Genomic DNA, 20,531 nt, shown 5'->3' on the forward strand with positions numbered 1-20,531 from the left:
CCATTGATCCTGCAGGACTCTCTCTGATTTTGCCAGACTGACAGTCTGTTCCTTGGTCATCTCTGCTCCTGTCTCCTGTCTTAAATGTTGCTCTTAGACATTCTCCTGTTTGGTTTCTGGATGCTCAATGCAGAGACGAGTAGCCCCCGCACCAGCCAGGTAGTCTGAGCCACCCTGCGGCCTTGGAGTCACAGGGTTGTAAAGGGCAAGCCCATCACGGATGGGCTGCGAGGGGCTCTTACCGTCCACGTGATCTCCATGTTGTTCTTTCTGGTCCCCTCTCCCTTCACATCAGAGGGGTTGGACTCAGGGGCTGGAATCCAAATGGATGCAAAGTTCAAGTCCAGTCTGTGCATTACCAGGGCACAGTAAGCACCCTCTCTCCCCCAGCCTGACTGGTCCCTTCTACGCTCTGTCTTTTCTCAGCATCTCTCAACACACTTTGTCCCGTAAGCAGCTGAACTCCCTCTGCCACTTTCTCGTATGGGTGATGTGCCTTCCTAGCTAAGATTTAAACCCCCCAAAGCAGGGATAATTTCTTTTGAATTTTAATCCCTTACAAGACAGCATTTATCATAAGGCTTTCCAAACTTTAGATGATCAGTACAGCCAACTCAATGTGGATTATCCCCTTTGTGGATTATCCACTAAGTATGTTTAATACAAGACTGGTGGTTTACCCTGGCATTCAACATTTTGGGGGAGCATCTCCACCCTCAATGAACCAGCATGATTTTAGAAATCTAAACATTTCATTACCCAAGTGTTTTAAGAAACCTGGTGCAACCCCAGATGATATATTTCTACTGCAAATCTTTGCCATAGCTCTTCCCTTTAAAGCAGAGCATCAAGAATTATTCATAGTATTAGTAATAATAAAAATAACAGTTAACTTTTATTGTGTGCTTGCTATATGCACATCACGGTAAGTACCCGAATCCCATTTTCAAACGTAATCCTCACAACAGCCCCATGATGGAGATGGTGTTATTCTCTGTTTCACAGACGAGGAAGCTGAGCCTTGGAGAGGTTAAGTAACTTGCCCAAATTCATGTGGCTGGGGACCGGGGGAACTCAGTCTGAACTTGGGGTACCTGGCTTCAGCACCTCCCGTTAGCCCTCAAGCACTCACGTGCTCCACTGGTTCGGTAGCGCTCGGACGGGAGGCTGGGATGGCTGCTGCCCACCTCATTGATGGCAATGACCCGGAACTGGTAGTTGACATAGGGGGACAGCTGGAGGACGGCTGAGTTGACACTGCCTGGGAACTTGGAATGGTCATGCCAGACCCCTGGCTGGAACTGGTCCTCTTCAAACTGGACAACGTAGTCTGAGGGGGCAAAGGAAGACAGGGCTGTCTGGGGAGCTGAGTTAGTGAGTTCTTTCTCAAGAGCACTCCTTCATGGTCTCCATTAGTCTTTATAATCTCCCTCGGGTAGACAAAGGCACAGGTATTCTTCCCAAAACCCAAAAGGGAAACCAAGGCCTCCACGCGTTCTGTCAACAGGCCAGGGCACACGTCAAGTGAGGCCGAAGTGGGACCAGAAACCAGGACCATGCCTCTGGCTTCCGGGCTGCCGTCCCTCTTTTCTGGACAGTAGTGCAGGGCCCCGGCTGACCTGTGATGGGGCTGTTGTTATCGTCCCCCGGGATCCAGGTCAGTCTCACGCTCCTCTCGGCCAGGTCGGTGAGCTCCAGGTCCCGGGGTCGGTCTGGCCGTCCTGGCAGCAGAGGGAGAAGACACCACGCAGGCCTCCAACGTTAGAGCCGGCCCATCCCTGTGCTGGCCTCAGCCCTGAACACTGTCCCACGGACAGGACTCTGGCGGGCTGAGGTCACCACCACAGGAACCAACCCCAGCCTGTGCCGGAGGGTCAGCACAGGGACCGCCCCCTTCCCTCAGGGTTCAAGGAAGAACAAGGAGAGAACGCCAACTTCCACCCCCCCCCCCAAAATATCAAGGAATGCAGGGCACAGGGAGAGCTGGGACCAACCCACCCCATTGCTGTGGATGTTCTCGGAGTGCAAGCATTTGGGAAATGCTGCCCTTTGCATTAGACCCATGTTCACAACCTTTAGGAAAACTGGTGAAGAAGTCTGGGATTTTGTCTCATTTTCTCATAATTATCTTCTACTCAGTGTGCCGAGGCTCTGAGGGGGCAGGAGCCCAGGGGGTGTTGGGAAAGCTGAGCAGGGCAGACCAGTTAAGGGAATAGAGGGGACAAAGACGGAGGACCAGGCCAGGGAGGAGACAGGGACTCAGTCTAGAAGTTTCAGTGCTGGACAGGACAGAGGCCCTAACAAGGGTGGGGGCAGCACCTCTTTGGGGCTCCAGTCTCACTGGATTTCCTAAGTGTGTGTAAGTGCCCTCCTGGCCTGGGGATAAAGCCATCTGGCCACTGACTGGTGAGGGTAGGCATGATTTTTTTCTCCTATCCTGGCTCCTTGAACCAGCTATTTCCACCTTTTGGCTGGTTACTGGAAGGATCTGGAAGGTGAGTCACTGGAGCCCACATTCATGTGTGTTGCACACGAATGTGTGCAGATTGGAAATGGGTGTATAGTAGATGTGAAAGGCTGCAAAAGAGATGGGCCTACAGATAACTCAAAGCAAGTGGGTTTCCTGACTGAATACACTTCAGAGGCTAAGCTGGGGGAAGAGAACAGGCCACCCCAAGGGAGTCGTAGGCATGGCCAGAGGTAAGGGACTGGCGACGCGGGGAGCGACAGCCGGACTTTGGAGCTCAGTCTGTGAAAGGAGCAAGAAGCCGGGAGTCGGGCTGTGATGGGCTAATAAGGTAGGTGACGTGGGCCTCTTGAGAGGAGTCAGATTTGGCAGGGAGCGGGGCAGGCCGCCCCTTGCCTGTACACAGCACTCCTGTCCAGCAGCGCCTTCCTCCTCCTAGACTCCTCCCTCCCAGACACCTGGAGTGCTTGGCGACGGTCCCCGGGATTAGTATGAATTACCTTTGGGCAGGGCAGCCAAACGGTTAGTTGGAGTGGCCTGATCAGCTGCAAAGGTAAGATGGGTTATCCAGGTTAGCAGGTTATCTGGGGATAAAGGTGTTCTCGAAGGGTGGGAATAGGCAGCCAAGGCTTGAACAGCTGCCCCTGCACAGCTTCACCCCTCCCCCACTTCCATGGAGGGTACCCCACCCTCACAAAGGCCTTCCTGTCCTCCCTCCACAGCTGGGGGTAGACACCCTGGGTCCTTCCTATCCCAATGCTACGACTGTGACTGGGCCCACTGTTCCCAGGGTCCCTGGGACACTGCTGAGGGACGGGAGTGCACTGAGAGTTATGGCAATAGGGGGCCCGGAGACAGCAGAGATGAGGAGGTGATTTGCTTCCCCGGACGGGAGAGGCTATGTCCCCAGGTCTGGGATGGCTTAGTATTTACAGTCTGGCCTGGACACGAGGGCAGGACAAGACAGGATCATCTGAAATGCACAGCACCCTGTGAAATCCCATCAGGAAAGGGGTGCAGAGAGGAAGGCTAGCAGAGGGTGTTGGAAGGACAAACACAAAGTTCAGTCTTGCTTCAAGGATGGATCGTTTTAATTGACTTAGTGGTTTAGAGTTAGCTGTAAAGTTGGTAAAAATAATCATAATGAGAACCCCCTGTCCATTTCCCTCTCTCCTTCAGGCACCTTTCAGGTGAGGATTTGGGCAAGTTAATGATTCCATTCAGGAGGTAAGGCAACCAGCACAGCTTGTTCTGAAAAGAGCAGCTTCCTAACCCTTAAACCAGGAGGCAGGAGGATCACCAGGCCTGGCTGGCTCGCTGACCACAGGCTCTGCCCTTGGAACCGTCCTCTGCTTCTCTGGCCTCGGGAAGTAGGGGGTGGGGATCAGCGCCAGTGTGGGCAGCGGCAGTTACCTAGCACGGTCAGGTAGGCCTTGGCCAGGTCTCGGTCCAGCTCGGTGCTGGCAACGCACGTGTAGCTACCCTGGTCCCGCTCGGCCACACCAAAGATGGTCAGGGAGTCCTCTTCCTTCTTCATCCTGCAAAGGTACCAGGGAGGGGTTGGGAGGAAGGCGAGTAGGGTGACAGTGAAGGGGGCAGGCAGCAGGAGTGCTGGGCACTGCCCGGCTGCTTTCTCCCTGAAGTGGGGACAGTGGGTCAGAAGGGAGGAGGCGGCGCTGTAGCCTGGGCTGGGCCGCCGCAGCCCCTCCTAGGGGACGTGAGGCTCCACCTCAGTGCTTCAAGAGAGGCAGGGTCTTCATGTCACCTTGAGCACTTATGGTGCTTGCTGGAGGGGACAGGAAAGTAGGTGGAGCCAAAGCGGCCCTGGGCCATATTCACTGTCCTCAGTTCCCGCACTGGGTCTGCTCTCTGGGCCTTTCCTGTGCTGTGCTCCCCTCCCGGATTAGGGCACAGTTAGGCCCACCCCCAAAAGGCAGGTCTTCTCGTATTTCCAGCTCTGTCTTCAGCCCAGATTGATGCCCCGGGCTCCTCTGCACGGTCTCCCATAGAGGGAGGAGGGCACCAAAGAGCAGGGCAGACTGTGAGCATGGCTGAGGGCCAGAATACCTGCACCCACCCGCAGGCTACGCCCCTGCAGAAAACCAGATCATCACTGGAAACAGCTGGTACCGATGCTCAACCTGCCCCGAGACGGACGAAGAGTCCTGAGGGGAGGCTCGGATCAGCCGTTCTTAACCCTAGCTGCACATTACAAACATCTGGGGGGACTTTTAAACACTATCTATGCCTGGGCCCTCCCTCAACTCCAATTAAATCCGAATCTGGGATGAGGGATGGATGGGGCAGGCCTGGGCCTGGTAAACGGTCCCAGGTGCATTAAGGGCGGAGAGCGCCATTAACCACGAGGGTTAGAGTCTGCTCGGCCAACCCTGCCCTCTGCTGGAGAACAGGAGCACTGCAGGCAGGGCTGAGAGGATGGGGAGGGAGTCCTGGCTGTGAAAAGGAGGAAGGGAAAGGATCAAAATAAAGGGAGGAGGACAAGAGAAGAAGTGAGGGAAGAGAGGGAGAGAAGTGAAGACAGGAAGGCGTGGGAAGGAGAGGAGAAGAGGGAGGGAGGAGGAGGAGAGAGAAGCAGAGCCCTGACGGGGGAGAGGGGGAAGCTGCCGTGGGAGGGGGGTCTCGTCTGGTGTGGAGGGAGTCGCTGAGGCTGTCACGCCCTCCTCAGCAGTTCCCCAGTGACACACACGGCTCCCTGTGTTCTTCCATGCATCCCCAAGAGCAAGGGAAAAGAAAACGCCCCGAGGCGCAGCAGGAAGGAAGGAGGGAGGAGCAGAAACCTGTTCCCGATGTAGAGGGGCTCGTCGTCCTTCAGCCAGTACACCGTGAGCTTCAGGGAGGGGTCGTGCTTCACGCGACACTCCAGCTGCACCGTGGTGCCCCTTCTGGCGACCTGGTCCTCAGGCATCCGGTAGATCCTGGTGGGGTCTGTGGGGAAGCCCCTGGAGCTCGTCTCTGCCACCCCACGCCCGTGCGGCCACACAGTGTGACATGCATGACCTCCAGGTTAGATGCACCGCGGAAGTGGCAGAAATAGGACTCGGTTCCATGAATGGTAGGGGACGCCTGGTATGGGGGGGATCCCAAACAGTAGCCAATCCCCAAATCCTTTCTCTCCGGCTCAGGAACATAGGACGTATTTTCTGGGGTGGTAGTGGGGAGCTGGTGTGGGTAACAGGCGTCCCTGCCTAAGTCTATTTGGACCAGGCTGGTGATGACTCAGTGCTCGCAACACCAGGCCCGCCAGAGGCCCTGGCCACGAAACTTCCACGGAGAGGACACACAGACCTGGAGGGAGGTCCCATTAGGTGTGGCACATTTTCCAAGTGAGTGACACACATGGATAACCCTGAGGAGATGGCTTCCTTGCCCTCCCCACCCCTCCCTCTACCTAGCAACTCTCTCCTTTACCTTTGACCTCCAGGCGGACCTGGTTCTCAGCTTTGCCCAGGATGTTGGTGGCAACACAGGTGTAGATGCCTTGGTCCTCTTTGCGGATCATCTTGATTTCCAGACTGCCGTTCTCGTAGACATGGTAGTTGCCACCATCCAGGTTGCTTCCTTGCCCATTCTTAAACCTCACAACAGAGCAGCAGGACACACAGCATACTGAGAAAGGACTGGCCCGGGGGGCGGAGGAGCCCCGAGCCCTGTGGGTCTTGCCTCCGACCACTGGATGGCCTTGGCAGGTCTCTGGGCCTCGGTTTCTTTCTTTGCACAATAAGAGGGTTGACCCAGCTGATCTGCCACCTCCACCCAGCTTCAACCCTTTAAGGCTCCCAGGACTTGCTGAATACCTCTCACGGGCCAGATGGAATGAGCAAGGAGAGACAGATGACCCCGTGGGGGAGGCCTGGTCTCCTGGAACTTACCATCGGAGTGTGGGGATGGGAGACCCAAAGAACGGGCAGTCCAGCCGCGTCCGGTTGTACAGGATCACCCTGATGAGCTGGTTCCGGGGCGACAGCATCCGAGGGGGCACGTCTGCAATTCCCAGAGAACTGACCTTGGGTGGGGAGTCTTCCTCTTCCTCTTTGTGGACCAGTCTTATCTCTCTGTTCCTTCTCCTCACAGCAGCTTTCTCAGTACCAGTGTACTTTCCCCCATCAACCTCCCTCCTTTAAGAAGCCTCTGAGGATTAGGTGAGGAAGGAGGAAGCTTATCCATTTGTCCTTCACCTACCCTACATCCAGTCCAGCTTTTGCAAAGGGTTCCCCCCAATTTTCCAGCAGCTTCTATACCTGCCCCTCCACAGCCCCAAGGCTTCTCCTAGCTGCACCTGCCCACTGCCCTCTCCCTGCTCTGGAAATGCCACGAACATATTCAGGACTATTTCCCACCGAGACCATGGAAAACCCAGGGAGAGTCAACATGGACACACCCAGGAGACAAGACGGTCCCTCCTCTCATCAGGGGAGGAAGGGGACTGAGACTGACTTTTCGCATGGAATGAACTCTGTCTGCACACCCAGCTCTATGGATTTTAAGTCCTCCATCCTCCCCGCAAATGTCATTCTGGGTCTCCGTGCTTCCCCCATCCTGCCGCCCTCATGCCCCACCAGCCTGGCCAATCACCGGAGAAGAAAGTGTGCCCAGGAGGTGAGCAAGGTCCAGGCAGGCGAGCGGAGGGAGGGGTGCGCTCACCCAGCACGCTGACGAAGGCGTTGGCCAGCAGGTAGCCGTGCTCGTTGGAGGTGTTGCACTGGTACACGGCCCTGCTGCTGATCTGGGTGTCCCGGAAGATGATGGTGTCCCCGGCCACCTCACGGTTTGGGTTGGGTGGTGCCGCTACAGTGGGAAAAGACACTCCTTGTGAGAAAGGGGGAGGGCAGGGCGAAGGGCACTTGGGACTCTGGCCAGGACTCCCTGGTAGGACTGGGGTGCTGTGGAGGCGGTAGCACTGGGCCAGCTCAGACCCAGCTTCCGGCCCACCACTGCCTAGCTGTGTGGCCTGGGTCCATCGCTGAGCCCACTGGAGTTTATTTCTCAATCCATCCGATGGGAATAGGAATCCCGGTCAAACCTACACAGCAGCCGGGCAGCTGTGGTTGACAGCGTAAGCTTTGGAAACAGGAGGGGTTTGAATTCTAACCACACTAGCTGCCGGCGCTATTCAATGGCTCTGCACTTCAGTCTCCTTGTCAACTGAATGGGGATAACATACCACCTTGTGGGGCTCTTATGAGGATGACCGGAGATTCTCTGCATGTCATTAGCAGAGGGCTCAGCATATACTGATCATTATCGTTGTTATTATTTTATTTTATTTTATTTTTTTGCGTTACACGGGCCTCTCACTGCTGTGGCCTCTCCCGCTGCGGAGCACAGGCTCCGGACGCGCAGGCCCAGCGGCCATGGCTCACGGGCCCAGCCGTTCCGCGGCATGTGGGATCTTCCCGGACCGGGGCACGAACCTGTGTCCCCTGCATCGGCAGGCGGACTCTCAACCACTGTGCCACCAGGGTAGCCCGTTGTTATTATTTTAATTCAATGTGCATATACTCAAATGTGTTTTGAAAAGGATAAAGCGATATCCAACTAGATGGGACCTGCCACCTTCCCATCCTCTAAGCAGAGGACTCTGCAGACATTCACAGAGTTAAATCTGGAAGTCGATGCCTGCTGAAAGCTGAATGAGTCCCTGTATTTGCCAAAGCTACCTGATCTCCCCAAGACGAGTGCACACTGAGAGGACAATCCCTGCTGCAGTTCTCCTGGTACCACTGGCTGGGGATACAGAGAGCAGGGGCTGGGGAGTGGCCGTGGGGTCTCACACCTGTCCCCGTTATCACTCCAAGACCCGGGGCAAATCAATAACTCCTCTGGGCCTCATTTCCTTCACCTGTCAAACGCGGAAGCATTACTCCCATCTTTCCCCTACTCTGAGGAAGGTTAAGATAAGAAAATGATAATGAGGTAATGAGCTGTACAAATAAAAGTTTTTTAGAAGTGTAAAGAATCCCTACTTCTCTCAACTTTCACCACCAGAAGGTGCCTTTCCTCTGTAAGATTTCGGGACTGAGCCAGATGACTTGGTTTGCGTGATCTAGGAACTCATCCAGGATCACTCAGACCTACCACAGAGGTCAGCAGAGAAGAACCCAGGGTCTGGCCCCGTGGGCTCCACCCCACAGATAGCAAGTCTGAGCCCGGAACTAGGGAATCAGCAGGTGAACAAAGCCGAGGTCAGCATCCTTATCATCCTTCCGGAGTCTCCACTCAGCAAAAAAGCACAAAGGAAGCCGATGCCAGCAACTTTAAGTCTCCTTGCCCGGCAATTCCCACAGACCAGCTTTCCTCCCGGTCACTCCCTTGAGGGACGGGGGACCTTTCCCTGGGCCAAGGCTCAGCTGTAAATCCTGAACTTTGCACATTTATTTAATGGTGCTGTGAAGTTTAGAGCCTTTGTTTGCTTTGTCCCCAAACTGCTACCAGGACAGGGAGAAGGGCAGAGGGCAGGCCGTGTCCGTGTGTCGCTCGTATCCAGAGGCAGGATATTTCCTGGGATCGACAGGGTAGGCATATGGCACTGTCACGTCAGCCCACAGCTTCCCCACTCACTAGCCATGTGACCTCGGGCAATTCCCTGCACCATCAGAGCCTCATTTCCTCATCTTTAATGTTTGAGGTTAATGAGATAAGAGGAATGCACAGTGCCTGGCACACAATAAATGTCTAGAAAGGTCCATTCTCCTCTACCTGTCTCCCTGCCTCTCCACCTGTTTCTATCAGTTGTTGCTTGTGAGTTAGGCTCTGAGGTCTCGCCATCTATTTTTGGCCCCATCGGGTTGAAAACATTGTTTGCATTTCCTCTGACCCCTTAGAGAAAGTAAGGACAGGACACTTCAAAAGTAAGTGTAACTGGAGTGAATATGATGTGAAAAGTTGACCTCTGGCTGGAAGGATCCCTGGAGTCACCCACTCCGGTACCTGGGTAGGACTAACTCTTCCTGACGTCTGTGCGCACTCAGTAACTGCACTGTGCATCTCTGCTCTCATAGGGAAGTTTTCCCTCATTTCTGACCATATCTTTCATGTTGTCGCATAACCCTGCCTCTTATTTTGCCCTCGGCAGAGAGAGGGACTTGGGTAAATGATGGAAATGAGTTACCGAGCTCTCCTCTACCTCCTGAGCCCCAGCCATCACTCAGAGCCTATACTCTCAGGAGATACAGGCTGAGGTCTCCAGCCCTTGAACTGGGCTCTGTAGTTGGAAAGGGCAGAAAGCAGAAATTTACGAAAAACCCCAGGGAGCAGAAATCCCCTAAACATGGGAACATAACCACAGGCCTTCTGTTCTCTCTCACACACAAATGAGGCAGGTTTCCTGCCTCTTGAGATGTCCAAAGAGATGGGCTACTCCCTCACTTCTGCTGCAACAGGGCTGGCCCACAGGGATGGGGAGCTGGATCCTCTGGCAGGAGACAGGGCAGAGGCAAGCGGGAGAACAGTGCGTTACTCACATTGCAAAGGTTCTCCATTCACCATCCACTGGACGGTGGGCTTGGGGTTCCCGTTGGCTCGACACACCAGTCTCCCGTCCTCGCCAGGAGCCAGGATAAGGTTCTTGGGTTCGTCCAGCCAGTAGGGAGCAGCTGGAAGACAAGGACAGGCATAGGTAGGGGTGTCAGATGACAGGAGCAGCCAGAAGGAACCAATGGGCCCCCTCTAGGAAGGCAGGAGCCCCCGAGTGCCAGCCCCAGGCCCCCACCACCTGCCCAGGGCTCATCCTGATAGGTTGACAGTCTAGGCTGCCTTTGGTCAGCTTGGCACTACAGATGCTGACTGATTTATTTCAAGTTCACAGAACAAGAGTTCTAAACTGGGGCTCCCTGAAGAGCTGTTAACAAACATGGGTGCCAGGGCCCATCTTCGACCTACTAAGTCAGAATCCTCGGGGATGACTGGGCGGCCAATGCGTTGAGAGCTCCCCAGGCTCTCGTGGTGTGCACCCAAGGGCTTGAGCCAGGGAGGGTGGTAAAGTAGCAGGGGTTGGCCCTCTGGATTCCTGCTGTTGTTGCTGCAGGATCGGACCATTTAGGAAAGGCCAGATATTCATTCTTTTAGACACTAAGCTTCAGTTAGAGCAGACGCTCTTAGCTGGCCACCCCTTCCAATTTTCTGGAAATGTTTGTGAATATGTGGATATGGATTTTTTTTGAGAAGAGGGTCCTTTGGATCAGAGTCCCAAAGATCTTGAAACCCCAATAAAGGTTAAGAGCCCCTGGTTCGAGCGTGGTGCTGAAACCAAGGTCACAGGTCAACCTGAGCCTGTACTAGGAAAGTTCTTACACTGTGGTTTCAGACCTCATCACCCCAATCATCCATTCAGCCCACCATTCAGACTGAGAAGTGACTAGTGCACCCCCCCCCCACCCGTGGCTGGGACCCCCACAGAGGCATGTGCTCTGTTGCCTACAACAGCTCAGGTGGCCCATCTATGCTTTGGGGGGAGGGCAGTGATTTTTTGAAAAATAATTTGGGCCATGATGACTTCCCATTTTTGAAAGAGAACCATACACAAGTACACAGACAGCACAGGCCTAAGACAACACACCGTGAACAGGACTGCGAAACGAAAGACAGAAAGGTTCTGGGTGATCCAAATAGGCCACAGGAGAAAGTGCACCTGCTGGGCAATGGTCAGGGCAGATTCCCTCCCTTAACACCTCCCTCTTTCCCCCTCCCCTTTTACACACACACACACACACACACACACACACACACCTGGGGGTGACACCATTCCTGCAGGACACTATTGCCACTAATCAGCATGCTGGACATTTTCCCCACTCACCCTGCCCTCCAACCACCCTGAGAGAGAAGGGTGGCCATGGAGTGTAGCGCTGGCAAAATCATCGTAATGAGAAATACACACAACGTACCCTTTACTCTCACCGAGATCGTGTGCCGGATGCTGCCCATCTTGTTGGAGGCCAGGCAGAAATACTCCCCGGAGTCTTCCTCGGACACGTTGGTGATACGCAGGGCCTTGTTAAAGTTCTCAAACTTGGCCTTGTCAGACGGGAGGTCCCCACCTTTCTTGTACCATGCGATGTCTGGTGTTGGGCTAAGAGGGACCAGGCGAGAAACAGGGACTTATCACTAAATGTGGCTCTGCTATTATTGTATGGAGCCCGGGACACCCAGGTATCCTTAAAGTGTACTCGGGCCCAGGAGGATGCATGTCCTCTGAGAGCTGATGCCTCCTATGCAGAGGGGATGCTCAGCCACAGGGCACCTGAGGGACTTAGCTAAGGTCACAAGAGGGTCTAACACACATACAGGAAGCCTAGTCACCTCCTTTCCTCATTATCTAAAAAAGAGAGGCGGCCAGTGGGATGGAGATGACTATGATTTGCATCGTCCTCACTAGGAGCTGTTCGCCTCGCTTTTTGCACCACCACAACGCCCTCCACCCCAAAATGTGGCAAGAACAGAGCATGCACAAACCCCCAGCCCAGCCTCCTGGAGGGTGGCCAGAAGTTGGGGTGCAAACTGTACGTACACCCCGGAGGCGATGCACTCCAGCAGGAGGTCCATGCCACGCAGCACCATCTGACTGCTCGCAGTGCCCTGGGGATACATGAAGCTGGGTGTTCTTTCTGCAACTCCTCGGGCTGAAACAGGATGGAACAAGCTCTCGTGAGCTTATTGCCCAGCGGGCTGACCCAGCTAGGCCAGAGCTGTCAGGCTAGAGAGAAAGGTTATCATGCCCTCTTGCTTACCCCCTTACCCTCAGAGGCACCAAGCCCCAGACCCTCCCCGCTGAGACCACCCCAAGGGCCGGGACATCATTAAATGAGGTGTGTTAGGAAGCGCAGGGCTCCTCGGCCCCACCAGCACATGTGTGTGAGCAGCTCTACGTTCTGACAGGATCTGCCAAGAGGAGCCCAGCTTCCCTCCCAGTTCAGTAAGCCTCTCTGGCCCTGCAACGGGGGAGGAGTTGCCTGAGCAGCGAGTAGTCTATTCCCCGAGCATCTCCTGTTGGGATCCGGAGGCCAGCACGGTGGCCCCCAGGGAGGCCATCTCAGCAGCAGTGGAAGAAAGAGAAGGAACATCTTGGGGCCACAGGATAACCTGCTCTTTGGGACCCTGGAGACAAGGAGCTGGGATGAAGCCACGGAGACTCAGATGAACAGTCAGAGATGCGGGGAGTATTATTAATGGTTTAGCAAAGACATGGAGAGAATTAATGAACAGAGATGACAGGAAATCACTTTGGGGCCAAGACCATTCTGCTTCTTCACTAATGACTCTGGAAGGGGGCTGGGGAGGAGGGTGTTAATTGGATGTGAGAGACTGGGGGAGGGGTGAGAGGCAAGGGGCAGCCAAGATGGAGGAGGCGATCTGCAATTCAACTAGGCTGGAGCAGCCGCGGGGTCTGGAATCAATGACATGCACACAGCTTTTGGAAGCCAGATGGCTCACAAGAGAGCGACGCTGTCAGGGTGGCTATTTCCCTATGGAAGGGGTCATGCAAGTCTGGGGACACCCCAGCGCAGTGGACCCCACCTTACCTCAGCCTCACCTCTCCCTCAGGGCACAGTTCTATGGAAGCGGATAAGATGGGACGGAGAAGAACAAGGATTTTGCAACCAGGAACCACAAAGCAAAGGGAAACTGGAGCAGTCACCCCTGCTCAAAAGGTGTATGACTGCAAACAAGAAGAGTTAAAAATATAAAGATAAGCTGGGCCTACCCATGGGTTTCATGGGTCTTCAACTCAGCTGGAGAGGTGAGAGCTGGAGGGGAGGAAGGGCTGCCAGGAGCTGGGAGCCCTCAGACATGCCTGGAGGGAGAGCGAGGCATTCTTCCCGGCAGGAGTCAGGTAGTGTTACTGGGTGATGGCAGAAGGACAGAGTGGCAGGGGGAACTCTGTGTCTGTGACATTGCTGGACTTAGTGAGCTAGCTACTGGCTGGCTGGAACAGTGGGGCTCCTGTCCTAGGGGCGCCCAGTTTCTCTCCGTCAGCCTTCAGGGGAGTGCGTTTCGTAGAGTTGGCATCTATTTTATCCTTTTGTCAAGGGGAAGAACTGATGAAACGTGGAGGGAGTTAGGCTCCTGGCACAATATATGGCACATATATCGAGTGTTCAGTAAGTGTGTGTGGGATGAATAAATTCAAGAGGAGAAGAGACGAAAAAAGAAGGCAACAAGTTACCCCATGTTCTCTCTCTCTCTCTGTAGATATTCTCATCTGTCCCACCAGCACACACATATACAACAGTGGCTACTGAAGGGGTTAATCCATTATGTGGTTAATCGGTTACCGTCTATAACTCTTATAGCATCCAGGTCTCAGTACCGAAGAAGCCTGATACCAAAGCAGCAGCTTCCTCCCACCCATCATCCCGGAATCACCCAAACGGTCAGACAACACAAGGTCAGGGGCACATGAGGAGGCTCTGGTGCCGGTTTGGTGAATCTGGGAGAGCTGCGAACCGTGGGGTTACGTGGAAGCTCAGTCGGCATACTCCTTCCACATGGGAACAAAACCTGTAGAAACCAATCTGTGACCCTGTGGACATTTAGTTCACACCACAGTGTGCAGCCCTGCCAAGTACACATGACCAGCAAAGCATTAAGTACAGGAAAGGGGGAAATGAACACCGAGGGCTGCTGTAGCTGCCCTGACACACTGCAGCCGTGACTATAAAAAGGTTACAGCAATACTTCATTTGTAGGATGTGGGCAGCAGCCACAGAGTTGTTCCAAAGGAGGAGAAGCTACTGGGAAATGAGCCAAAGTTCAAAACTACAGGGAAGAACATCCTAAAGGCAGGGGTAATCATCAGGGCTGCCACGTGGCCGTTTACTATGGGCCAAGCGCTGGGGCTCGGCTCCATCTCCATCACCATCATCACGTTCGATCCTCACAGCAAACTTGGGGGGTATGACTCCCATTTTCCACAGAGGAAGCTGAGGTTCAGTGGAGTCAACAGACTTGCCGAGGTCACAAGCCAGTTATATTTTGGATTGTGGACCATCTGGTGTCAAAGTTTGTGTCCTAGCATCTATTCTATGTTGCCTCTCTCTTTAAAGATGGATACCCTACTTGTTCCTACTTCTGACAGTCAGCTTTGGGAAGATTTTTTGTACTCAAACCAAAGAATACCAAAATTCAAGGGCAAAAGACGTAAAGGAGAAAGATATTTTTGTCTTAATGAGCTGCTCTGGTGAAACTCTTCCATGATGTTTTTCTCAAATATTGTTCTCACCATCTCAGCTGAGATTCTATCTCTCCTCGATGGCTATTAAATAAAGTCAGGCCCAAACTGGAAAAATACAAGCTGGGCTGGACATTAAGAGGCTCCAAAGACATCTCAGCTGGATTGTTAAAGCCACAGAAAGCTTGAAGAGGAGGCAGGGTGACACATGGTATCATTAAGGGATGAGAAAGCTGGATCCAAAGGGGAGATCGTGAAAAAATGTGGTCTTACATGAAAGGGATTTGCAGGAAAATTTACAAAGGATAATCCAGCTGGTGGTTTTGGGAGCTACTGCTCCCAAGGGAGGGTAGCTCATTTCTTGCCCTGGAGACGTAGACCCAGAAGGAGGGTTGGAGACAAAGGCGATTGATTACTCTATGAGACTCTATATGGTGGAACATGACAGAGTCTTTTAGGGCATCATAGGATCCCACCACCTTCTCAGAGGTGGGGATCCCAGCCTCTCCAGCTTGATGACGCTTCACTGACTCTCCCAAATCTTCAGGGCTGGACCTAATATCTGATCATCTCAGAATCCAGATGCTAAAGGGCACATCTGTGAGGATTCGGGAAGAGCTTCCCATGCTGGCCCATCTGACCTCTAGGCCAAGGGCGGTCCATCCTCTCCTGCCTCTCACAAGCTGTGGTACAAGCGCAGGCTCATCAGTTTCCGGGGAAGGCTGGCCAGCAGGGGGACGTCAGGAGATGCCTCTGCCTCAACCACCTTGGCTTTAAAGAGCCAATGAAAAATGCCTCAATTGTCTCCTGCAAAAGTACAGGTCAAAACTGCTGAAAACCCGAGTTGCTCCCCCTCTGTCAAGTACTGTGTGTTAGCAGAAGAGAGTTCAATGAATCAGACGTATCTGGAATCCACAAACAGCTTTTAGGGGCGGCTGGATCCTACCTTTAGCTGCTTGTGATTCTCAGAACTGAGAACTCACGGGCCTGGATCCCTGGCATCTCACCACCTCTCTGGCTCTAGAAACGGCTGACAAAACAACCGCAGAAGACAAGAAAAACTCTTTGTCTAGTAAATTTGATACCTTCTACTGCCAGGAAATCTCTTCCATAAATCTAACCCAAATCCCTCATGCTGTAGTTGGAGCTTTTTTCTTACCCAGTTCTCAGCATAGCTGAGAATCTGAAAAGCTAGTCTGCCCTAAAATTTCTCCCTCCTTAGTACTTTCTTCCCATAATTGTGCCTGCCTCTCTCCCCTAAGCTTCTCTTCAAGTTCTCCATGTCCCTCTTAATTTTAGAATCAAAGAACAATTGTACTTGATACAGTCAACACTAAGTCTTTAACACCATAATGGTAACATTTATTAATCACTGCTGTGTCTGACACCACACTAGGAACATAGGCACATTATCCTGTTTAATCTTCACAACAATCCTTTGGGGCAGGTAATACACCCATTTTGCAGATGAGGAGATTAAAGGCCTGACACACTAAATGACTTGCCCAAGGTCACTCAATGGTATGTCCTGGAGGCTGAGTTTAATTCAAGGCAGTCTGCCTCACAGCACACATCATTATCTTCCTTTCTCCTTTCCTGGGTGAATCCTAAGTGGCAAGTTACAACTTTCAGATCAGCTTCCCCCTGCTACTTAGCAGGTCAGGGGGCATCTGGCATATGTTCAGAGGATACCAAACCACTATAGAGATCACTAAACTATAGCTATGGGCTGGCCCTACTGTTACAAAAGGGGCATGCTTCAAAGCCAAGTTCAGAGGTGTACTGGGTACTGTTCATCATACTGTGTCTCTCTGTCCAGCTCCCTGAACTCAGGAAGGACCTTATCTTCTTTCCTTTCTTTTCACTTTCTGTCTCTTTCTAGAAGCATTCAAGTTAGCTGTCCTTTGTTCAACATGTACCTCACTTTGACTTTATACCCTTTCCAGCTGGGGTCATACTTGGGTCAGCCCCACTCTACCTTGGATTGAGGAGATGAGGTCAATCTTCTTCTGAGCCCTTGTGAGTTTTGCTTGGTTTCATAGCCCTGGATGATTCTTATAACTCCTACTTATTTACTTACAATAATATCTACCACTGGTCACAAACTGGTTTAAATGGCTGGAATCACTTAAACTTATATAATTGATGAAACAACTCTATATGCATGTCCCCCTCAGTGGTTTGTCTTATATAAAGCAAGGAGCTTGGACCAGATGGCCTCTAAGAGACCTTCTGGCTTTGATAAGACTCCAGCTTTAAGAATACTTCCATAACAGATTACCCGGAGTCCAACTGAGAAAAAGGCACATTCCACACCAATGCTCTGGGGCTCTTGACACAATGGTGGTTGGCCCCATTAGTTTGAAAACAAACAATGCCCCGAATCCAACAAAGGTCCCCTGCTTCCTCGGGCAGTAAATCTCTTTGGCAGGATCTCAATGTGGCTCTGGGTGCTCGGTGCCAAGTTAAAGCCTTTGCCACTCTCGCTGGCTCTCACTCCCTCCTCCCATCCCCCACTCCAGACTCCGATCATTGTTTATATTAGCACATCACCATGCAGACACTTCCTATCTCTCTGAGCCCACAATGACCCCCCTGGGGACCTGCAGCCTCAGCTTCCGCGATGGGAGCCAGCTGCCTCTCCAGAGCCAGCAAATGATGATTCCTCCGGCTGCTCAAGGGAAACAAGACAGTCTTGAGCCATGGTTGCGGGTAGCTCAGGTGTGGAAACAGCCAATTACTCTACTAATCAGCTTGAGCAACCAGTTGTGTGATGAGTTGGAAATATGCCTCATGGAAATTGTTCCATGACTTGCAAATGTGTGGGTGGATGGGCATTGGATTTGCATGCGCTCCCACAGGAGGAAAGAGACCCAGGTGCTAGATTGCAGTGGATGGTCCAACTTCTTTTATACTTACCTTGAAAGTGAACTCAGAGCTAGACCCTTCCTCCTATTTCCCAGATGAATTTTAAAGGGATATGGGACCTGTGAAATGGTACCCCCAGTAACTAAGGCTAGAGCCCCACGCAGGCAATTCATATCCAGACACTTAAGAGCTAGCTAAGCACACACTACAAAGCTTTCTGTGTTCTTTAAACCACTGATAGAAACGAGACCTCCCCTTTCCTCCTGGCTGTGGGAACTCCCTATCCTCAGGTATTCTCCATCCATCCACCATTGGTTCCTAAGTTTCTACTGAACCCTCCAAGAAGCTCCTTTGAAGTCCTCCCCTGGCCTGACCAACTTGTCCAGAACTCAGACTGGAGGCTGGCACATTCGAAGAGATCGCACCTCCCCTCCCACACTGGCCACCTTCCTCCCCGTGAGCAGCGCTCTGGAGGTGGCGCCTTGGTATCCTGACCTGGCCAACTGTCACACTTGGCACCCAGCATGAGTTAATGGCATGGTATCAGTCAAGTTAGGCAAACTGGGGTTAGGACCGGCAAGGTTACTCCCAAGGTTACCACGGCGACTCACCACTGTACATGTCAGGGTGGTTTCTTAAGGACGAGTCATTATAGGGGTGGTCTGCAATAAACAAAAGAGGGTGAGCAAACAGGGACCACGGAGAGGTCATGGAGGCATAAACGGGAGAGAACAACAGAAATGCAAAGCCACAAAACAACCAGGGAGCACCAGTGGTCTTTTGCAAAGGAAACACACAGCATATTTGGAAAGGAAATACGGTTGGTGAAGAACAAGCAACACAAAACAGCCCCCGAAAGGGAAGAAAAGGTTAAATCCTGCAAAAGAAGGCAATATGTTTCTTTTTTAATAAAGAAATTAGGCTTGACCTTTAATTGCTTGGTCCTACTATGTTTTTAAACAAATGAGATAAGAATTAGTGGTATCCCGTAGCAATTGGAACAACCCTTTCCCACCAAAATCCTCAGTTCCCAGGACTCTGGATCAGGCCAGCTCCTGGGGTCGCTGAAGAGAAAGGAGTGTTAGTGAGCCCTGGGGCAAGAGCAAAACCCTACCTGAGCAGAAGTTAACTTGCAAGGGGTGGGAGGTAAATGAGGGGAGAAGACAGAGAGAAACAGATCATCAACAGAGTGGGACAGAGAGACCCTTGGCAGTGTCCAGCAATAATGTGCCGACCAGCAACAAACACTCCCCAACCTGTCCAGGTGGGCAGCGCCCTGGTCTCCAAGATGTGTCTGTTGGCAGAAAGGCCTCCTTCTGAGGAGGTGAGGAGTGGTCCAGGGAGGTGGGGACAGCCAGGCTGAGGTTCAGATTTTAGGATTAGAAAGGCAGCCTGGGACAGGGGAGAGAGTGTGAGCTGTGAGTTCTACACTTAGAACAGGGAAAGGCCTGCTGACTAAGATGGAGGTTCAGAGCTCTCCAGACTAGCTTGGGATGAAGCCATTCCTTAAGGAACAAGATCAGTGGGCTCCAATGTTAGGTAATTAAAACCTTTGGGCATTTCATCCTCAGTGAAAAAGACATTCTGGGATAGGCCACAATCATGCCAACATCCTTAAGTAGATTTTCGTTCTCCTATCACTGTCCCCTTCCAGCTACTGGGTTCACGTTTTGACAGTACCAACAGGGGGTGGGGAGTGGAACAGCCGACTGGAAGCCAAGCAGACGGCCCTGAGAAGCCTGGACGGAGCCCAACTGCCTGAGGCGGGAGAGGTGCTGCCAGAACATTTGCATATTTGAAGACAGATCAAATCCTGTTACAACTCATGCCAGGGAGGCAATGCGAGCTCTTTTCTGGGACCCGCATTGCGCTGCATCCCAAATTTGCTTAACACCTGCTAGAAGGAGTTTCATTATTCAGAACCATCCTTTAAAATGGAGAGAGTTGTAAGAGACCTAGCCTGTGTTTGGGAAGTTGGCTTGGGTTTACCTGCAGCTAAAGGTGGGAACTGATCTGCAGTGGAAAGAAGAGACAGGGTGGCAAAGGGGCAGGAGGGTTGAGTGGTAACGTTCCCCTCCTGGGGAGGACAGGGCACACACAGGTGAAAGGGCCCTTGCTTCATGCTCCCAGTGCCACCAGGTGAAACAGAAGTGACCAAGCTCAGGATTGACCTCTTGGTTTGTGGATTCTGGAGCACATCTGAGAGATTTAGGGAGACTTTCTGACTCCTTTAAGAAGGTCCCTGAGACGACAGACATTAGAAGGAAGCAGGGTTAGCGCTCCACCGTCCGCCTCAGGGCCATCCCTCCTCCCTCACCACGGCTGCCTCTTGTCCCCAGGAGGCACCCGGTGCCTGTGTGGTGTGGACAAAGTGGGACAGGCATCTCTTTGTTACTCCGACTTCACTGTTTGTCTTTGACTGCATCCCAAAACAAAATTTTAAAATGATTTTATATTGCCCAATATTTGGTATTAGATCCCTTTCTCTCCTTCCTTTAATGCAGGTAATAAAAACTGGGCTGTGATGAGATGTATTTCTTCCCCAATGGGCAGACTGTGAAAGAAACTCCTGGTGAGAACAGTCTTTGAAGCTGTCCCAACTTGTCTGTTTTGTCTTCCACCCCCAGACCTGGTTCTGAAGGTACAAGAAAAAGCTTGTGTCCTTTCCAGGCAGGAAAGCAGAGAGAGCACAACTGAGTTATTTTAAGCAACTGTGCCCAATTCTGGGCTGGCTCGGATGCCCAGAACTTGCTCCCAGCCAAAGCTGCCCTTGGGAGAACTCCAGGAAGCCGACAGGGTTCTGTTCCCATCACCCAGGGGGTTTCTCAGCATTTGGGGGAAAGCGATTTCAGTGGGGTAGGGGACCCAGAAATGAAGCAGAAACAAACATCTCTTACCTCCTCTGGTAGGGAAAAGGAGGTTTCTGGAAAGTTCAACTTGTAAATGTTGTTGAAATCTCCAGCTGCTTAATTCTACAGAGGAAGGCTCTTCCCCACCTCTATCTCCCTG

At 52.4% G+C, this 20,531-nt stretch overlaps 1 protein-coding gene across 22 annotated transcripts in view; it reads right to left on the reverse strand.

Moving 5' to 3' along the window:
• Positions 1-20,531, reverse strand: part of NFASC (neurofascin) — a 190,226-nt gene that overhangs the window by 40,181 nt on the left and 129,514 nt on the right. For 14 of the 22 annotated variants that reach the window (XM_060091076.1, XM_060091080.1, XM_060091071.1 and 11 more), the window contains 12 exons: positions 11,994-12,105; positions 11,371-11,555; positions 9,949-10,080; positions 7,130-7,273; positions 6,358-6,469; positions 5,897-6,063; positions 5,266-5,413; positions 3,881-4,005; positions 2,968-3,012; positions 1,620-1,721; positions 1,133-1,330; positions 243-313 (listed from right to left, as the gene is read on the reverse strand). In XM_060091076.1, coding sequence (XP_059947059.1) covers positions 243-313; positions 1,133-1,330; positions 1,620-1,721; positions 2,968-3,012; positions 3,881-4,005; positions 5,266-5,413; positions 5,897-6,063; positions 6,358-6,469; positions 7,130-7,273; positions 9,949-10,080; positions 11,371-11,555; positions 11,994-12,105 — 1,541 coding nt within the window. Of the gene's footprint in view, positions 1-242; positions 314-1,132; positions 1,331-1,619; positions 1,722-2,967; positions 3,013-3,880; positions 4,006-5,265; positions 5,414-5,896; positions 6,064-6,357; positions 6,470-7,129; positions 7,274-9,948; positions 10,081-11,370; positions 11,556-11,993; positions 12,106-18,133; positions 18,185-20,531 lie in introns of all 22 variants that reach the window. The other 8 variants (XM_060091072.1, XM_060091062.1, XM_060091060.1 and 5 more) reach the window with 3 other exon arrangements.

The sequence above is a fragment of the Mesoplodon densirostris genome, chromosome 2, assembly GCF_025265405.1.
Source record: "Mesoplodon densirostris isolate mMesDen1 chromosome 2, mMesDen1 primary haplotype, whole genome shotgun sequence".
Taxonomy (NCBI): Eukaryota; Metazoa; Chordata; class Mammalia; order Artiodactyla; family Ziphiidae; genus Mesoplodon; species Mesoplodon densirostris.